The sequence below is a fragment of the Bos indicus genome, chromosome 21 (genome assembly GCF_029378745.1).
Source record: "Bos indicus isolate NIAB-ARS_2022 breed Sahiwal x Tharparkar chromosome 21, NIAB-ARS_B.indTharparkar_mat_pri_1.0, whole genome shotgun sequence".
Taxonomy (NCBI): Eukaryota; Metazoa; Chordata; class Mammalia; order Artiodactyla; family Bovidae; genus Bos; species Bos indicus.
Window position 1 is genome coordinate 46869213 of NC_091780.1, and position 20582 is coordinate 46889794.

Below are 20582 nucleotides of genomic sequence, written 5' to 3' on the forward strand. Positions count from 1 at the left end.
CACAGTGCACTCGGCCACTTTTCCTGTAGGTTCATCAGAGATGACACAGAAGGAGCAACAGATTACCTAGGGACTATGACTTCTGTCTGCACCTCTCTTTCTTCCTCCCCTCCCCAGAGCAACTAAGAGTTCCCCAACAACTATATCAGGGTACCAAAGAGACTGAGAAATTAGGGGTAGGAAGAGAGGTCAAAGATTTTTTTTTTCTCCCAGGGGTGGATGTTGAGGCGGGATGCGATGGGGGAGAGGTGGAGAGTTGGGGACAGGAGAAAGATTCCTTACTACAAAGATTTAGGAAGCCAGGAGCCCAGAGATGAAAATCTTGGAACAAAGAGCAGAAAGCCCTGCCAGGGGTGTTCCCAAGGCCAGCAGCCCAGTAAGACACTTCCCGGGCCCAGGAAGCCATGGGAAACGGCTGCGCAGCCTGTGCGGGGGAATAACCGCTTCAGAGCAGAGATGAAACCCACGACTTCCCCACTTTCTCAAAAACAGTCTCCCACTACATCCTAGTCCCAAGGAGGCTCTGCCAAGGATTAGAAATAAAGAATTAATGTTGAAATCTACAGGGACGATCCATCTATAAAAATAATTGTTTATTCAGGGTTCTTTAAAAATGGAATGTCCAAGGCCGACTGTTTTAAAACGTTGGCTCAGCTGTATAAGACAACAGTAGATACTTCTGCGGTTTTAAGACACAGAAGTCTGGCTTTGAAAACTAGTCCTTTGGTGTCTTTCTTTCTTTTTCCTCCTGTTAGAAGTAGTTTAGCTTTTCTACTCTCTATTGCTGAGTCCCAAGACTGCTCAAGGTTTGGTTCTACTTAATTCAGAAGCAGAACAAAACGCTCTCTTCCCGTGGGGCAAAGACTCTGGTCTCAGCCTCCTTCGCTGGTTCAGGATCCTTTGAGCCCCGACACAATTCGAATCCTGTCAGGCCAATGCTGAGCCACTCCCCTACCACCAAAAAATGCCATTTAAAGCCAAATTAAAACCAAACAAAAGATGGGGTTTTTAATCAGAAAAAGAATCCTTTTAATTTGTATAATTTATTAGAAGCCTCTCAGGAACTATATTTAAGCCAGATATCTACATAAGTTACAACAGAAAAAGACTGACGCTGCAAATACCAAACTGCCAAATAATATACACAGATTTGTCTTGGCCCATAAAAAATATGATGGGCTGGGGACCGGGACGGGGACTGGTTTTTTTTTGTTTTTGCTTTTTACAACAAAATGTACAGATTACTAAAAACTAAGTGTTTAGTCCAACTTTTGACAGCGTTTTACAACTACAAGTTCACATCAAACATAAAACGATTTTAACCAGGGCCGGTCTCAGCTGAGCCTGGGTGGCCAGGGGGGCAAGAGGGGGCATTTCCTTTGTGTCAGTGGCAAGCGGGTTCTGTCTTTTCCTTTCCCCAGCCCCCCTGTCGCCCCTTCAAAGAAATCCCGGTATTTACAAGCGAGTCCACTTTGCTGGCACGGTGTACCCAGAGTGAAGATTTCGATCTGAAGCGTCCAGAGCCATGTCAGCGTAGAGCCCTCTCCGCCCGAGCGTGGGAAACCCATTTGAATCACCCCCAAAGACACCCCCAAAGCGGTTCTTGTTATGTCCTTCTCTGTTTAAAGACTCCTAAGAAGAACTGGATTCGCTTGGTTGTTTTATTTTCTTAAAAAAAAAAAAAATCCTGCACATTTTAGAAAAAAAAAGGAAAAGAAAGACGTCCAGCAGTTTGGTCTTTGTGTTTTTTTTCCCCTTGGTCTCAACGGGACAGGTTCTTAAGAAAAGTCGAAGCGCAGGGTGTAGCGGGTGGTTGGTGGTGTGTGACCGGGCAGGAGTGGGAAGCGATGAGGCAGAGCGCTGGGCTAGGCCCGGCCCGGCGTCCTCTCACCAGGTCCGACCGTATAGCAAGGTGGAGCAGGACATGGTGCCGTAGTCCGAGCCCGAGGAGTTCAGGTGGGGCAGGCTGGAGACCTGGCCCTGCAGCGCCGCGGGGCTGGCGGCGTGGTGCGCCAGGTCCGGAGACTGGCCCGCGCTGCCCGGCTGGTGGCCCGGGTGGGCACCCAGGCCGGGGCCACCGCTGCCCACTGAAATAGCTGCCGCGGCCGCTTGAGCGGCCTGCGCCTGCTGCTGCGCCTGCTGCTGCGCGTGGCCTTGCAGGCTGGCGGCGCCCGGCGCGGGGGCGCCCGCCTGGCAAGGTTTGCCGTCTTTCACCAGGACCGGCACGGCCACGCGGCGCGGGGACTGCTGCTGCGCTTGCTGCTGCTGCTGCTGGCACCCTGCGCCCCCGCCGCCGCCGCCGCTGTCCTGCTGCAGTTGCTGCTGTGCCGCCTTGTCCTTGGCTTGGCGCTTCATCTTGTAGCGGTGGTTCTGGAACCAGATCTTGACCTGCGTGGGTGTCAGGTGGATCATGCTGGCCAGGTGCTCGCGCTCCGGCGCGGACAGGTACTTCTGTTGCTTGAAGCGTCGCTCCAGCTCATACACCTGCGCCTGGGAGAAGAGCACCCGGCGCTTCCGGCGCGGTGCGCTTGGCAGCGGGGCCATATTCTTGCTCACGTCCCCCAGAGAGCCCAGGCCGCCCATGCCGCTCATGTTCATGCCGCTCGCCGGGCCCATGAAGCGGGAGACTGTAAGCGACAAACGCACAGCGTCGGCAGGGGCCGGGCCGGGCCAGACCACCTCTGCCGCCAGCGCCCTTGGGCCAGCCCGGCCCGCCCCGACGGCGCCCTTCTCACCTCGGTCGTCTCCACCCTGAGAGGCCCAGCCGCGGCGATCGCCGGCGCCTGCCTCGAGGCCGCGCCGTCCAGGGGGGTTACTGAGAGCTCCCCGCCTCAACCCCGGCTACCTCCCTCAGTCTCAGTGATTTACCCATAAAAGCAGAGTGGATAAAGCCTTCCCCGTTCCTTTCCTGCCCATCCCTCCGGATTCGTGGGGTTAGCCGGCAGCAAATTGGGCTCAGATCAGGAGCCGGGGTCTAACGGTAGACACCCAGCTTTGGGAGCTTGGGAGAGGGAGGTGTTCACTTTCGAAAGCTTGAGACCCCAGACTCATTGTGCCTTGGCCGCTGTCTCCTGTCAGCCCGGTGAGGGCACTGGCTCGGCCCATTTAGAAACCCGTCTGGAGCCGCGCGCCCTCCCACCTGCCTAGCCTGGAGAGTGGACCAGGCCCGGGGCCTGAGCTCGTCCCAGCAGGGCACCCTCCCTCCCGGCCAGGCCGCGCCCTTCCGAGTTCTGCTCATCCCGGTTCTCTTAGCTGGGGGGGACGCCTGCCTCCGCGCTCTCCCGCGCCGGACCAGAGCGGACAATTGGCCGCATCTGGCAAACGCCAAATACCAGCTCCTGCCCTCAGGACTCCAGGGCTACCGAGTCCCTCTTCTTGGACCCCTCAGCTCAACCAGGGCAGACTCCCCAGCTCCTACACCCGACTCCCTGGCGCCACTGCCCGGCCGCCCACCCCTGATGCCCAGCGCGCAGCCGGCAGGCGCCGCGCCTTCCCGGCGGGTCTTCCCCGCGCCTCCTGCGCTCAACCCGCGGCCCCGCGGTGGGGCGGCCTCACTTACTGGCGGGGAAGCGCGGGTCTGGGTTGGCGCCGTACCATCCGGGGCCCGAGGCGCTGTTCCGCATGGTGTCCTGGTACGGCGGCAGCTCGCTCATGTTGCCCAGGTTGCCGTTGCAGTAGCCCCCCACGGCGGAGTGCGAGAGCTGGGGCACCGCCGCCGCCGTCATGTGGTAGGCGGCGGTGACTGCGCCGTGGTGCCCCACGGCGTGCTGCTGCATGGCCGCGGCCGGCGGTGCCGTCTGGCCCTGCCTGTAAGCCGCCAGCGGAGCCCCGAGGCCGCCGCCCTCCATGCCCACTTTCTTGTAGCTTTCCTCCAGGGGACTCAAGATGTCAGACACTGAGAACGGAGTCGTGTGCTTTGGACTCATCGACATGATTCGGCGGCGGCTGGAGGAGGAAGGAAGAGGAGGAAAAAAAAGGGAGAGGGGGAAGGCGAAGCCTCGCTGCTTTTTTTTTTTTTTTTCTCCCTTTGCCAAATATTCTGGTGTTACCTTAACGCCGATCTTGTTGGATGTACACGTAACCGAGTGGACCGAGTCCGCCTTAATTGGCTTGAGTGGAGGCTCGGGGGCTGCCTCGCGTTTGTTTTAGCCCGGCGCCAGGTTTTAGGCAGCCACCAGAGGCGGGGCGTAAGCGCTAAAGCAACAAGACAATAGAAGCCTACATCTTGCCCGAGATAATTAGCTTACATGCTGATGACAAGGTAAACACCTTTAAGTTTCACTTGTTAGGATTTTTAGGTCTCAAAGAGGGAGAGAGAGACAGAGAGAGAGAGAGAGGCAGAGACGCGACCCAAAGCATTTCTCCCCCGGACCCCCTACCCTCATTTTTGTGGGGTACGCTGGCGCGCGGGAGGGGGGGGGTGCGGAGGGGGGGAGGAAAAGGAGGAGGGAACCGAGAGAGGGGAGGGCAAGAGGTGGGATGGGGAGTAGCCGAGGAGGAGGAGGGCTGCTGGGGAGGAAGGAAGGTGAATGCTGCTTTGCAACCAACTTGCGGAGTTACAAAGTGAACCACTTTCCCATTCGGTCGGGGCTCCCGGGGCGGGGACAGGGAGTGGGCCGAGGACGGGGTAGGGGTTTCACCTGAGCCTGCCGGGGCCGCTCCTCCCTCCCGCCGCGGCCTCCCAGCCCCGCGCCTTCCCACTGCCTCCGGACCACATCTGGCTTCGCGGCGCCGAGCCCCAGTCGCCGCCAAAGGAGCTCGGGAGTCAGGGGCCGCACCCCGGGGCCGCACTGTTGGTCTGCTTGTCTGTCAGTCTGTCTGCCTCTTCTGCCGCCGTCAGAAGGACACCTCTGCTCCCCGCCCCCTTTCCCCACTACCCGAGAGAGAATCCCAGCGGGTGGAGGGGGCGCTGAGCAAGGGGGGATCGGCTGCCGGCGACAGGCTGTCCCAGATCCCCGCGCCACCCCCTTCCCCCCAGTTCAGGGTCTTCTCAGAGGCCCAGGGCCTTCGGCCTCATGCCCACCCCGCCCCCCAACCCCCACACGGCTATGCTTCCCCACCCCCACCCCCAGCTAAGGCAAGGACCCACCACTGGCCGCCCGAGCTGAGAACCTGCGGGAATTCATGCGAAGGGACATCGCTGAAGTTGCTCCACCTCGAACAAACCTGGTGTCCCCGACCCTCGCCCATCGTCCAGACACGGGGAGGTCTGGGACGGGAGGTGACTTTCCGAGGACATCACAGCCCAGCACCCCAGCCCGGGGTCACACTGTTTTTCCCACTCAGTGCTTCAGGGAGGCCTCGGGCAGGGAGCGGCGTGAGAACCGGCTCGCCTGTTGCCGGGTGGGACTGAGCCTGAACCCCGGCTGGACTAGCCGGCCGGGAGGGGGCGAATCCCCCGGCGTGAGCAGCCCCGCTGGCGGGAGGCTGGGCTGAGGCTTGCCTCCACCCGGAGCTCAGCCATGCAAAAGTGCACTTGCTTCCCGGGAATAACCAAATATCTTTGTTTAAAGTGGCGGCGTAAATGGCCAGTCGCTTTGTGGCCACGCTGGATATTAGTAGATGAGGATCATTCTGTTTCAATTGGCGCCTCTCAGCCGGCTAGCAAGAAACTGCTTAGGAGGAAGTGGGTTTCCTGTCTGCGCGTTCCCAGGCTTCAAGTGTGAGCCCCGCGCCTTGAGGGTCCTTGGGCGCCTGGAGAGGAGGAGCTGTAGGCTGCGCTTTCCGAGCGGACGGGCGGCCGGAGGCATCCGCCGCGCGGCTCCGGCCAGGCCCCGGCCTCCAGCAGAGTGGACCACGGAGCCGAGCCCTCCGCCGTGCAGATCCTTAGACCCGCTCCGACTTTTCCTCTTGGATTTTAAACGTTTTGTTTTTATTCTGTTTTCTTTTCTCTTTGGCTGTTTCAGCCTCCTTCTCCGCGCTAGGGGTTGGGAGGGCGGAGCGCTCCCCGGTCGGGCAGGGGCAGCCAAGACACCGCGGGGGCCGGTTAAGGAGGCTTCTCGATTTGGGTTTTTGTTTTCATATTTTCTTTTCCTTCCTTGTAGAGTAGCTCCTGATGATGAAAAAGCGCCTTTGAATGATTTAATTCAGCAGGTTAGATGCCTTTTCCATTAATAGCAATTGTACTAAGGAAACTTGTTTATTGGCTTTTTATTTCAAGATTTCAATCCTCCCCTTTAGAACTGCACTCCCTCAATACAAAGCCAACTTACATGCTAACATTCAGTTTCCTCGCCACCTTATTCATTAAGAGGGGAGAGAAAGCTCAGGGCACCCCCTCTCCTGCCTACCACACAGGGCCATGTTTCCCAGCCCCCTTGGCCGCTTTGGGGCAGGCAAGCAGGAGATTGAGGGTCGAGACAGCACTCTTCAGTTATGCTTCGAAAGACGGGTGCCAGATCGGCTCATTGCCCTTCCCACCAGGAGACTTCTCAGGGGGGCGCTCTCAAGAAGGACTCAGACTCCCATCGAGGACACCTTGGTCAAAGTGATGCCTAAGTCCAGGGAGCAAGGAGGGAAGAGGATGACGCTGGGTCCAAGTGAAAGGACAGAAGACAACACTGTAGACAGCAGACAAAACTGAATATAGGTCTTGTATGCAGGCCAGCCCCCAGCCCTGGGCCTGCGCCTCAACTAGGGTCTTCATGCCAAGGTGGGAAGGGCTTCTGAGTCTCGAGTCTTCTCTCCTCCCTCTCCACTGTTTTATATTATTACTAAATGTAAGAAACACTAGGTGTACACGTTGTAGTCTCTCCTGTTTCAATGCCATTTAGAAATGGAGGTCATTCTTCACCAGGTTTTTTTTAAAGATCCAAGTAAGACAGGGCACATGAAAGTACTAGCTGGGTGAATCTTCCGCAGTCCTTGAGCCATGCCTCCTCGGCCTTCGTCCCCTCGCAGCTTTCAGCTCCGAAGCAGGCACGTGGCTGACAGCTCCCCGCCCCCACCCCAAGCTTACCGTAGGGAAAGGACTCGGATCCACTTAGGTAGCTGGCTAGCGTTGGGTTTGGGCACAGAGCGGAAGCGGGAGCTCGAGGGAGGGAGTGGAGGGTAAGGGTCCCTGTTCCCCGCCCCCTCTCTGCCGCAGCCGAGATTGTGCTGCTGCGGGCTGGCACCAGTTCTTGTCTCGACTTGGCCTGGGCCATCGCAGCATCTTGAGGAACCTGCTTCTTCTGCCCCTACACACAGACACACACATACACACACACACACACACACACACACACACACACCCCTACACACACACACACACACACACACACACACACACATACACACACACACACCCCTACCTCCGCACCTTTCCCCAGAGGCGCTTCGCTGCCAAGAATAAGCCGTCTTGTGGGGAAAAGGCGGATATCCTTATCTCCGGGCTGGTCCAAGTGAAAGCCTTGAGAGTCCCTCACCTGGCCCCAGTGCCTCTTTCTGACCAGAGGGTTCTCTTTTAGTCGGCCTCCCCACTCCCCCGACTTATCTTAAACAGGGCGGATCGCAGTTACGCCAGCAGTTTCTTTAGGGGATATTTGGGAACCCGAGTTCACCATGTAGGGCCCGCTCATCTTCCCTTATCTTTCAGCCAAGGTGGGGCGGTGGGGCAGGCTTAGAGCAAGCGGATCTCAGGCCTTTCTCAAGGAGTTTTCCCTGGGGCGGCCGCCGGTATCCGCCTCAATCTCCACCACGTTCTGCTTTGCTGCCTGCGGCTCAGACCGGTATCTAGGAGCCCTGGGGGTGCAGGCCCAGGCCGGGCCGGGGACTCGCGAAATTGCCATCGGTCTTTGCTCACCAGCCGCCTGGCCGAAGAGAAACGCCCTTCTTTCACTCTTGCACCACTTCTTTGAGAACTTAGGACAGAGGGCTCATACAGAAGGCTAACACCGGCTCTATAGCTCTCACCAGGTTGGGGGTGATGAAATAGGAAAGCCTATCTTCTCCCCTCCCCCAGTTTTCTAATTCCCTTCATGGTCCTTCCGGCTTCCCTAGGGCAGGGAGAGACCCTCTTTCCTGGTCGGGCTTATTCCGGATTATTTTGCCCCGAGTTACTGCAATTTGTGATTCATTCAACAAATAAATTTATTGAGTGTGGGCTCTGTCCCAGATTCCCTGCTACGTTGGAAAATTCAGCCTTAAATCAGCTAGATGCGGTTCCTACCTACAAGAGTTTACAAATTAACAAATCCCTCAAATAATATGTAGTTACTTTGTGACAAATGTTACTTCCGGCTTCCACCGAGATAAGGTTGTAAGGAAGGTTTATGTGCGTGTGTCTGCACCATTTCTCGATCTTGAAGCGCTCAGGGGCGTGGGCAAAGCTCTGGAATATAAACTCAGAAGTCCTGGTTCTAGCCCGTTTTGCCACTTTTCAGCCATGTGGTATGGCTCTTGTGGACGTCTGGAGCCTTTACCCTCAGGGCCAAAATAAGCTAGGGTGTTGTTTTCAGCTCCCCCCCCCCCCCCCACCAAGGGCAAGTCCTTGCTTTGTTTATCCTCCAGTCGTTCAGTGCCTCAAAAAATGTTCAATTAAGGAAATAAAGCATTTTAGCACCTGGTTCCTGAGCTGCAAAAATGGTCATAACCTGTCCAATGTAGCTCTCGGGTTGTGCTAGGCATGCACGTGAGTTTGTAAACTGTAAAACTCGCTAGCACACGGAAGGAGTTATTACTTCTGGTTCTGAGTCTTGGGTTTCTAGAAACAGTCTCTTGGCATGAAGCTCTCGACCCCTCGTCTGCTCCCGAGCCCAGACCCGAGGCGGGCGAGTCTTCCTTAGCCAGGCGCAGACTCCCGAGTCAGGCTGAGCTGGGTTCCCGGGTGCCGTCGAGGCAACCCCGCCCAGGGAGCAGAAAGTAGGAAGGCAGCCGAGCGCTGGGGGTCGCTGGTCTCCAACTCGGAGGTGCAAGGAACCGAGAGAGGATCAGGAGCCCCTTGAGGCGGGTGGGGGGGTGCGTCTTCCTTTCCCTGAAGGATCTCATAGGGCCCCTCTGCCCCGTTTCCCCAGGCACTACAATCGAGAACCTCTGGAGAATCTGCGCAAAGCCCCACGGCGCGGCAGTCTGGCGGCTTTACGCAGGAGGATTTCGCAGACGCCGGGCGAGGAAGAAATCTGGAGATTTCTCTATTGCTTTCCATCTCGCCTTGACCATCTAGGGTCTCTGAGGGTAGCCTTCTTTTAGGGAAGGCTCTCTTCAACAGTGGCCTTTGGGCAGGTCGTGAGGACAGAGGAGGTGGATAACCCTAGGACGTCCTGGCGAGGTTCCTGTGCAGCCCTTCCCTGCATACCACTCGGCCTTCTGGGGTGGGAATGGGAGGCGAGTTTGCGCCCGTGAAGGCCTGCACCTGCCAGGAGAAAAGGAGACTTCCACCCTCAGGTCTTTGGTGTCAGAGAAACCTCTCCTGTCAGATCTGGCCCTCCTGAAGTCGACACCAGTGGTCTTGAAACCGTCTTATGTTCCTGTCACACAATTCAAGCCTAGATTCAATTTATGTCAGAGCCCCTGACCTCGCCACTAACTCCGGGGGCGCCCCCTGGCGGGAAGGAGTCTGGGGTAAGGAGAGAATTTGGGGTCTGGTTTACAAAGCAATGGCACCCCACTCCAGTACTCTTGCCTGGAAAATCCCATGGACGGAGGAGCCTGGTGGGCTGCAGTCCATGGGGTCACTAAGAGTCGGACATGACTGAGCGACTTCACTTCACTTTCACTTTACAAAGCAGAGGTGGAGGGGGTGGGGGATGGGGGGGTGGTACCCAGCGCTAGCAGTACCCTTTGAAAGGAGGAAAATCGAGATGCTGTGGGTGGGATGTGGGGGGCGAGGGCCTGCAGCTGCTCGGAGACTCCGCAAAGCCGATGCAGGGCGCGCAGGAGTAGACTCAGAAGCGAGCCTGAGCTCCACATCGAAGCAGCTTCCGTTTCTTCCCATTTCTTCGTTACTCTTTAAAGGCCTCTGAACAGGCAGAGAGAGAGGATGGTGGTGATCCCACCACACTCTGGACCGACACGGGAAGCCCCCTATTAAGCTTCCCTTAGTAGGGAGAGGGACACTAGCGGAATCGCTCTGGGGCGCGGGCAGCTCGAAGCAAAGTTTTGCAGTTGCTGCTGAGACCAGAAAGATTCGGGAAGGATCCTCATGGCGGCACCGCTGATTCGCCCCCAGGCCCCGTATGCAGCCGCATTCAGCTTTAGAAGGCCGAAACCCGCAGCATTTTCCACCTTCTGTCTCCCAACCAAACCGCAGCCCCAGCGGTGTTTTCCCTTTGGCTTTGAGCATTCGCGTTTCCCGCGGAGTCACCAGCAGCGCTGGGATTCCTTCCTCTGGTCCTTTCTCCTCTCCAACCTCCCACCATTTCCCCGCCCCCAACACTTGGCTCAGGCAGTTTCGGGGAGCCGAAGCACCAACCCCAGGCGCTCTTGGGGAGACGTCTGCAGCCCTGGGTTTTTCCGGGACCTGACCACGCGGTCTTCCCCTTCGCGCCCAGGACTCTAGGTCTGTCTCTGACAGTAGCAGACCGAGACGATCCGCAGCGCCCTCTTCCGTCCATCGGAGGAACTGTATCCTTAGGGCTGGCCTGGGGACGCTTTGTTACTGTGGATGCTTTGTTACTGTGGATAGTTCCGCCCAACAAGACTGACTGACTGGTCGTGTCCAGACTGATAGTGGTTCGTCCGCCACGAATTTGTCTACCTAACTATCCACTGTATTATCTATCTGACCACATGTCTGGTTGCCAAAGCCGTTGCAATATAGGTTAAAAACGACTCTTGGGATCACCCAGCCTCAATGCACCCACTATTTCAAAGAACCATGGAAGGCACTTTGATACAAAAAGCCCTCTTCTTATTAAGTTTTGCCTGGGAAGCTCGTTATGAAAACTCCCCCTCCATGCACGACAGCAGTTGGATACATATTTGGTGGCCAGTGAAGAGGCTTTAAGTTTCTGCATGTCTGAAACCTGTAGAAAGCAGTGGCCCTACTGGCTGTTGAAGCTTAGTGTGCAGCAACAGGTGCTTAGGCACCAGGGGCTTAGTGCCTAAAAAATACTGGAGCAAGAATCCTTCTGAGACAAGCGATACTAGGGTGGGCACTTCCCCTCCCCAGCTTTCTAATTTCTGACACCAACTCAGCCAGCCAGGCTTTCTCCCCTATTATTCTCCTCTCCTTGGACTCTTGTCAAGACTGGATCCTCTCCATCACTCCCTGTGTACCTAAATTACTCTGCTTTCGTTTTTTCCATTTATCCAGGGTATCATTATTCACACCTCTGTAACTCAGTCATGCCCTTCTTTTTATTAATAAAAAGCCCAACTGCCTCATCCAAAAGCTAAAGTCAGACACACAGTAGGAGCTCAATATGTTTGTAGAATAAATGGACGAACCTTTATTGCACTTCTCTGTTACACTAAGACAATTTACCCTAGTTGAATGATTCCCTAATTGTTTCATATGCATTTTTGTTCTCTTTTTCAGCTAGACTGTAGGGTCCTTGATTTTAAAAGGGTCATGCCAGACACTTAACATGCCCCCAGAAATATGTCCCGTGTGCTGTAGCATTTGTTAGTGTTAACTCTTTTCAAAATTATCTCATTGGCTTTAGAGTCACCACTCAGTCCTTGTTATACTCCTCTGTCTGGCCATTTCCTCTCCCTTGTTGGCCTTTCTGCTCCTACTGTATACCCATCTCTATGGTTGCAACTGCCACCGATTGCTGATGGTTCCTAAATACGTGCCTGCTATGTGCTAAGTTCAGAGAAGGCAGTGGCACCCCACTCCAGTACTCTTGCCTGGAAAATCCCATGGATGGAGGAGCCTGGAAGGCTGCAGTCCATGGGGTCGCTGAGGGTCGGACACGACTGAGCGACTTCACTTTCACTTTTCACTTTCATGCATTGGAGAAGGAAATGGCAACCCACTCCAGTGTTCTTGCCTGGAGAATCCCAGGGACAGGGAAGCCTGGTGAGCTGCCGTCTATGGGGTCGCACAGAGTCGGACACAACTGAAGTGACTTAGCAGTGACTTAGCATGTGCTAAGTTGCTTCAGTCATGTCCGACTCTTTGTAACCCTATGGACTGTAGCCCACCAGTCCATGGGATTCTCCAGGCAACAATACCAGAGTGGGTTGCTGTACCCTCCTCCAGAGGATCTTCCCAATCCAGGGATCGAGCCCATGTCTCTTATGTCTCCTGCATTGACAGGTGTATTCTTTACCACTAGCTCCACCTGAGAAGCCCATCCTTAATATGTACCTCTAGCCAATCTCTCTCCAGAGCTTCAGGCCTATATCTTAAATGGTTTATGTCCTCATGTGAATACATATCCCAGTCTGAACTCATAACTGCGCCAACTTGCTTCACCTTCTGTGTTCTTGATTTAGGTGACCAGTATGAACATATCTGCACCGCTCCCCCCCTCGGGCTCACAACCCCCTAAAAGCTTGTGTTAGTCTTCTTGGGCTGCCATAACAAATACCATAGACTGACTGGCTTCAACAACAGAAATTAATTTCCTCACAGTTCTAGAAGCTGGAAAGTTCAAGATCAAGGTTCTGCAGAGTTCAGTTTCAGGGGAAGACTCTTCCTGGCTTGCATCCAGTTCCTTCTCACCAGGTCCTCACATGATGGAGAGAAATTTCTATTTATTCCTCATCTTAGAAGGCTATAGTTCTATGGGGTCAGGGCCCCACCTTAGTTAACATGCTGCTGCTGCTGCTAAGTCACTTTAGTCGTGTCCGACTCTGTTCGACCCCATAGATGGCAGCCCACCAGGCTCCCCCATCCCTGGGATTCTCCAGGCAAGAACACTGGAGTGGGTTGCATTTCCTTTTCCAATGCGCAAAAGTGAAAAGTGAAAGTGGAGTCGCTCAGTCATGTCTGACTCTTAGCGACCCCATGGACTGCAGCCCACCAGACTCCTCCGTCCATGGAATTTTCCAGGCAAGAGTACTGGAGTGGGTTGCCACTGCCAATTACCTCCTAAATACCCTATCTCTAGATGTAGTCACATCGAAGGTCAGTGTTTCAACATGTGAATTTAGGGGAACAAAATTCAGTCTAAAGCAGCTTCTAAGCCAGATATCCGAATATGTACCTTTTCCTCTCCCTTATCCAATGGGTCATAAAGCTATATCAATTCTATATCGGAAGCGTCTCTCAGATCCAGCCCCACTTCTTCATTACCAGTTCTCCTCTCCTTTCACTGCCTTCCTCAACAGGGTTCATCATCTACTGCCGAATCACTTAGCTCTTGTCTCTACCATTAAGCTCTCTAATCTGTTTAAGTTCTCTCTGGTCTACTCACGGGCTCCCCAGGTAGTGCTAGTGGTAACGAACCAACCTGCCAGTGCAGGAGTCATGAGGTATGGGTTCGATCCCTGGGTGGGGAGGATCCCCTGGAGGAGGGCACAGTCACCCACTCCAGCATTCTTGACTGGAGAATCCCATGTACAGAAGAGCCTGGTGGGCTATAGTCTGTACAGTCACAAAGAGCTGGTGACTTAGCACGGCACTGCACCACAGTCTACGCCATACACCTGTCCACAGGACAGAGGCCAGCCTCTCTCTCCAGACTACTTTCTTTCTGCCCACTACCTGCCCCTTCACATTCTACTCTCTCTACACTTTTCACAGTCTTAGTCATTTTATATGGTTTTATGAGGTATAACAATAAACTGCACATGTATACAGTGTAAAATTAGATGTCTTGACGTATGTGCACACCGATGGAACCATGATGACAAGATAATAAACATGTATAACACCCCCAAAGTTTCTCATGACTCTTAGAGTAAGCCTTCTCTTTTACTCCTCCCTGTTCTCATATTGATGACTAGGCAAGCAGACTAGTGGTTTTCGGTCCCTACAGGTTAGTTATCATTCTCTAGAATTACATATAAATGGAACCAAACAGTATGCAGTCTCTCTTATCTGGCTTTTTTCACTTTGTGTAATTATTTTGAGATTCATCAATGTTGCTATATGCATCTGTAGGTTAGTTTATTATTATTGTTATTGTTGTTACCATTGCTGAGTAATAATCATATGGATATACCAAATGTGCTTTATCTATTCACCTATGGATGGACATCTGGGTTATTTCCAATTTGGGGCTATTACAAAAAAGATACTATGAACATTTATGTTATACATGATGTTTTCATTTGTCTTAGGTAAATAGGTAGGAGTGGAATAGCTGGGTGAGATGTCAAAATGACATCTTTCGTCAATGAGCATGATGTTAGCCATAGGCTGTAGGTAGGTGCCATTCAACAGTTTAAAGGAGTTCTTTTCTGTTCTTGTTTGCTGGAGAGTTTATGTCAGGAAAGGATGCTGGATTTTGTCCAGTGCTTTTACTGTATCTCTTGAGATAAGACCATTGACTTTTCACTTTTGGTCTGTTAATCTGTTGCATTACATTAATTGATCTCTGAATGTCAACCCAATCTTGCCTTTCTATGATAAATTCTACTTGGTCATCATTTGTTAACCCATTTTATACGTTGCTGTATTTAATTTGCTAAATGTTACTTAAGAACTTTTGTATCTATGTTCATGAGCATGTTAATCTATAGTTTCCTTGTAATGGTTTTGTCTATTTTTAATTTCAGAGGCTGGCTAAACAGAACAAGTTGAAAAATACTCCTTCATCTTCAGTTTTCCGGAAGAATTTGTGAAGAACTTGTATGTCATCCTCAAATGCTTGAATGTTTGGTAGACATCACCAGTGATGTCATCTGGCCTGAAACTTCCTTTGTGGGAAGATTATATATGTGTATTATGAAAACAGATATGCAAATTACCTATTTCTTCCTGAATGATCTTTGTTTGGCAGTTTGTGTCTTTCAGTGAATGTATCCATTTCATATAAGTTTCTTAAGTAAAATTATTCATATAAGCTATTTCCTTATTATCCTTTTAATATCTGTGGGGTTTATAGTTATGTCATCTCCTCTTTTATTGTTATTGGTAACTTGTGTCTTCCCTCCATCTCTCTTTTTTGAGGAGTCTATCAATTTTACTGATCTCCTCAAAGACTCTACTCTTGGGTTCATTGATTTCCTTATATTGATTTTGTGTTTCGCATTTCAATGATTTGTTCTCATCTTTTATTCTTTCTTTTATTCTGCTAACAGTGTGCTTCCAGTTTCTTAACATGGAAAATGAGGTCACTAATTTGAGACTATATTAGTTTCCTCTTGTTGCTGTAAAAAAATTACCACAAACTTGGAGGCTTAAAAGAATAAAAATTTTTACTCTCACAGTTCTGCAGACCAGAAGTCTGAAATCAAGGGGTTCGCAGGTTTGTGTTCTTTCTAGGGTTTCTAGGGTAGATCCCGTTCCTTGCCTCTTCAAACTCCTGATGACTGCTGGCATTCCTTGGCTTCTGAATATATTACTTTGATCTTTGTCTCTGTTTCAGATGGACTTCTCCTCTGAATGTGCTTCTCTTTGCTCCTCTGTTATAAAGATGCTTATAATGGCATTCAGAACCTACCCAAATAATGATATCCTGTGGGCTGCCGTCTATGGGATCGCACAAGAGTCGGACACGACTGATGTGACTTAGCAGTAGCAGCAGCATCTCAAGATCCTTAATTATATCTGCAAAGATTCTTTTTCCAAATAAGGTAATGCTCACAAGTTCTTGAGACTAGGATGTGAACATTATCTTTTTGGAAGTCACAATTCAGCCCAGTATAGAGAGCTTCTTTTCTAAATGGGCATTTAGTAGTACAAATTTCCTTTATAAGCACTGCTTTAGCTGTATCCTACACATTTTGATAGGCTGTGTTTCTTCTTTCATTATTCAAATCAGTTAAAATATTTTCTAATTTCTGTTTTGAACCCTTCTTTGACTCTTGGGTTACATAGATTAATGTTCTTTAATGTCCAAACATTTAAGGATTTCCCAGCAATCTTGCTCTTGCTGATTTCTCCTGTGATCTGCTGTGATTCTGTGTACTCTTGATTTGACTGTGATCAAAGTAGTGTACTTCCTTTGTGTGACTCGAATTGTTTTTATTGAGATGTTTAATGGCTCAGAATATGACTTCTCTTGGTAGATCTCTGAGTACATTTGAAAAGAATGTTTACTCTGTTAAAGGTGAGTGGAGTGTTCTATAAAAGTCAATTAGGTCAATTTGCTTCATGGTATTATTTAAATCTTCTGTGTTCTTACTGTTATTGCAGCTTCTTGTTCTATCAATTATTAAGACAGCAGTATTGAAATCTTCAACTATAAAATTGGCGGGTTTCTCCTTACAGGTCTATCAGCTCTTGCTTAATTTTGAAGCTGTGTTATTAGGTTCAAAAAATTTTGGATTTTGGATTGTTGTGTCCTCTTGAATTCGACATTTTACCCTTATGAATTGAACGTTTTAAATCTCTGGTATTATTCCATGTTCTGATCTCTTCTTTTTCTGATATTACTATGGCTTTACTTTGATTAGTCTTAGCATCATACATCTATTTTCCTTCTTTTACTTTTAGCCTTTATAGTTTTGTGGTTTCTTGTAAGCAGCATATAGTTGAGTCTTCCTTTTAGTCCAACGCCACGATTTTTGCCTTTAATTGCAGTATTTAGAGCAATTGCATTTAATGTGATTATCGCTATTGTTGGGGCTAAATTGACCATCTTACCGTTTGTATTTTATCTGAGATTGCTCCTTTGTTCCCCTTTCCCTCTTTTGGTCTTCTTTTGGACTAAATGAGCATTCTCTATGATTCCGTTTTATCTCCTTCTTTTGGCTTTCTTAGCTATAATTTTTGTTGTGTTATTTCAGTAGCTGATTTAACATTTAACTTACTGCAGTTTATTTTCCAATGATATACCACTTTATGCGTAGTATAAGAACCTCACAAATGCATACTTCCAGCCCTTCGCTTTCTAACCTTTATGCTATTGTCATCATATGCTTTACTTCTAAGTATATCATCATCTCCATAGTAAATGTTTATTGCCTTTGTTTTACACAGTCCATTATCTTTTAATGAGATTTAAATACTAAGGGAAAAAGACTTTGCTATTTCACACATAGTTACTACTTCGGGTACTCTTCAGTAGATCCATACTTCCACCTGGTATTATTTTCCTTCTGCTTGAATAATTTAAACATATTTTGTAGCTCAGGTCTGATGGTGATAAATTCTTTCAGCTTCTGCATATCTGAAAATCTCTTTATTTTAATCTCCATTTTCCAAAGATATTTTCATTGGGCATAGAATTATAGGTGTGCAGTATTTTTTTCTTGCAATATTTTAAAGATGTTGCTCCACAATTTTCTGGCTGCCATTGTTTCCAAGGAAAGCACAAAGTGAGAAGCCTTGGCAGGGCCTCACCTATTTCCCAACAATCTCTAAAAACTCCTTCCAACTTTTGCTATGGCAAGTTTATCTTTTTACCATGTGTATGTGTAGTTCCATGGCCCTGCCTCCCATCTGCCTGAAGGCACACAGGATTGTCCTCTCTCACTGTATCCTATATGGAAATTATAGACCTGCCCCTGATTGTTTCCAGAATAGCAGGTGGTATATATCAGAGCTAGACATTCTATAATCATTATTTTAAGCCTTTTCCACGAGTAATTGTCATGATCATGGTTATTCTTCTGTTGCCCAAGTCTCTTATAAATTATCCATCAAGTTGCATTCTTTTGGGAAAGTGAGCAGGAAACTCTAAGTTTTCAAAAAGTTACCATGTGTTTACGTTGCTCCCTTTAAAAACAAAGCATTGGGGCTTCCCTGGTGGTTCAGTGGTGAAAAGTCCACCTGCCAATGCAGGAGACACAGGTTTGATCCCTGGTCTGGGAAGATCCCAAATGCAGTGGAGCAACTAAGCCCACGTGCCACAGCTATTGAGCCTGTGCTCTGGGGCCCGGGAGCCACAACTGCTGAGCCCACAGCTGCTCAAGTTCTCATGCCCTAGAGCCTGTGCTCTAAAACCAGCGGCGCCACTGCAACGAGAAGCCCAAGCACCACAATCGGAAAGCAGCCCCTGCTTGCTGCAACTAGAGGAAACCCGCGTGCAGCGACGAAGACCCAGAGCAGCCAAAAAGAAATAACTAAATAAAATTATTTTTAAGAAGTTTTGGGAGAATATAGATTGAATCTAAACCAATCAGAAATGAGCTTGCCTGGGTCTTTTGAGAACAAAGTTTGCGGAATACTCTTAGATAAATTGAAAGTCCTGGACCCTCTCTTCTGAAATATCCTAAGAAATGTTCCAGGCAATTTGGCATTCATATTCCAAGAGAATGGTTCCCAGCTTTTATAGATGAGGAAACCAAGTTTCAGAAAGGTTAAGCGAATTGCTGAAGATTATATAGCTGGTAAGTAACAGAGCTAAGTTTTGGTTGCCAGTATGTCACAGCCTAAAGGGCTTCCCTGATAGCTCAGTTGGTAAAGAATACACCTGCAGTGCAGGAGACCCCAGTTTGATTCCTGGGTTGGGAAGATCCACTGGGGAAGGGAAAGGCTACCTACTCCAGTATTCTTGGGCTTCCCTTGTGACTCAGCTGGTAAAGAATCTACCTGCAGTGTGGGAAACCTGGGTTTGATCCCTGGGTTCAGAAGATCCCCTGGAGAAGGGAAAGGCTACCCACTCCAGTATTCTGGCCTGGAGAATTCTAAAGGGTCGCAAAGATTGGACACGGTGAGCAATTTTCACTTCACTTCACAGACTAAAACACAAGAGAAGTCACACCCTAGACAAACAGGGAGTTTTAAGAATTCTCTACCTGCCCCTCCATTTATATCTCCTAATTTTGTAGTTATTTTGATAGCAGGATAATTTGAATGTCTACTCTTTGCTTAGAGAATTTTTTCCAATTACCCTTTTTGTCTAGCTCAGTAGTTCTCAAACTTTAATGTGCATAAAAATTATTGTATCAAGTTACATACACAAATTTTTGTCACCATTTTATAAGATTTTCTAGGGCAATTTTGATATTATTGGACCTGTACCATAGGCATTACATGGGATCAATCCCTGGGTCAGGAAGATCCCCTGGAAGAAGTCATGGCAGCCCACTCTAGTATTCTTGCCTAGAGAATCCCATGGACAGAGGAGCCTGGCTTGCTACAGTCCATAGGGTCACAAAGAGTCAGACACAACTGAAATGACTTCGTGCATGCACCATAGGCATTATCACATTTAAAACCTAACAACCAAGGACCACACTGTATTCTTCCCACTCTCCTACCATGCTCTGATTTTTAACAAACAGGTTCCAGTCCCTTTGGGAAAATGTAGTAACAAGAAACACATTGCAGGGAAGAGCACAGTTATGTTTGTAGGACTTTACTTTCACCATTAAAGGAGTGTGACTAATGTACCTAAGGAGTTTAAATTCTTTTTGGCAGTGAAGATGACTTTTTAAAGGATAAGTTAAACACAGAAGTTTATCTAAGACAGCAGCTCCCAAATGTTACAGTATAAAAGAATCATCTTAAAACTTGTTTAAGTGTATATTCTCAAATAGGAGTTCTGATTCTGGTAATGGAAAGTAGCTTATATCAGACCAAGTCTCAGATAACAATAATAAACTCTTGACAGGGTGCGCACACGCGCGCACACACACACACAAATACACACACGTAATTACATTTGAAGGGACTGGAAAGTGATCAAAAGCAGGCAGAAACTGAAGGAGGTTCTAGTCCTTAATGGAACCACTCACTGCATGAAAATCAAGTTTACCAGTCTATTTTACTGAGCACTACTCAGATCACATCGGAGAAGGCAATGGCAACCCACTCCAGTACTCTTGCCTGGAAAATCCCATGGACGGAGGGCCTGGTGGGCTGCAGTCCATGGGGTCGCTAAGAGTCAGACACGACTGAGCGACTTCACTTTCACTTTTCACTTTCATGCATTGGAGAAAGAAATGGCAACCCACTCCAGTGTTCTTGCCTGGAGAATCCCAGGGATGGGGAAGCCTGGTGGGCTGCCGTCTATGGCATCGCACAGAGTCGGACACGACTGGAGCGATTTAGCAGCAGCAGCAGCACTCAGATCACACACAGAGCTGAAAAGCCCAGTGTTTTCAGATTGAGGTATTAGAGGATGAAGTTAGAGGCTGCAAAAACATCTAAAAAATTACGTTAGAGAAATTCCAGGACAAAGGAACCTTGCGAGGATTTGGGGTATGGAGAGGAAAGACCATAATTTGCATTTAAATGCTATTCAAATCACAACCCAATTCTCAAAATGCTGATGCATGGGAGAGTTTACTAGGAGCTGAGCAGAAAACAGTACCTGGAAAGAATGTAAAAGCAGAAAGAAAAAAAAAAAAGCAGAAGAGTTTGGAGGTTTGTTCTCAGCAAGTTAAATAGATTCAGTGGACACCTCGGGCTTTCTATCAAAGGAAAGTTTGCCTTGGAAAAAAAGGCAATGTCACAGGACTAAAAGATTGGCCTTCCCAGGTGGCGCTACTGGTAAAGAACATGCCTGCCAATCCAGGAGACATAAGAGATGTGGGTTTGATTTCTGGGTTGAGAAGATTCCTTGGAGAAGGAAATGGAAACCCACTCCAGAATTCTTGCCTAGGAAATCCCATGGACAGAGGAGCCTAGCAGGCTACAGTCCATGGGGTTGCAA

General features: G+C 49.6%; 1 protein-coding gene across 2 annotated transcripts; it reads right to left on the reverse strand.

The window, feature by feature from the left end:
* Window positions 1–1673: 1673 nt before the first annotated feature.
* Window positions 1674–6011, reverse strand: NKX2-1 (NK2 homeobox 1). 2 transcript variants are annotated; one of them, XM_070775998.1, is made up of 3 exons: window positions 5090–6011; window positions 3560–3945; window positions 1674–2627 (listed from the first exon to the last, which is right to left on the reverse strand). In XM_070775998.1, the coding sequence occupies exons 1-3, from the start codon at window positions 5188–5190 to the stop codon at window positions 1888–1890; spliced, it is 1227 nt and encodes a 408-aa protein (XP_070632099.1). In that variant the 5' UTR covers window positions 5191–6011; the 3' UTR covers window positions 1674–1887. The 2 variants fall into 2 exon arrangements, with proteins under 2 accessions (XP_070632099.1, XP_019838874.2); XM_019983315.2 differs by lacking the exon at window positions 5090–6011 and adding an exon at window positions 4641–4923.
* Between the last annotated feature and the right edge of the window lie 14571 nt (window positions 6012–20582).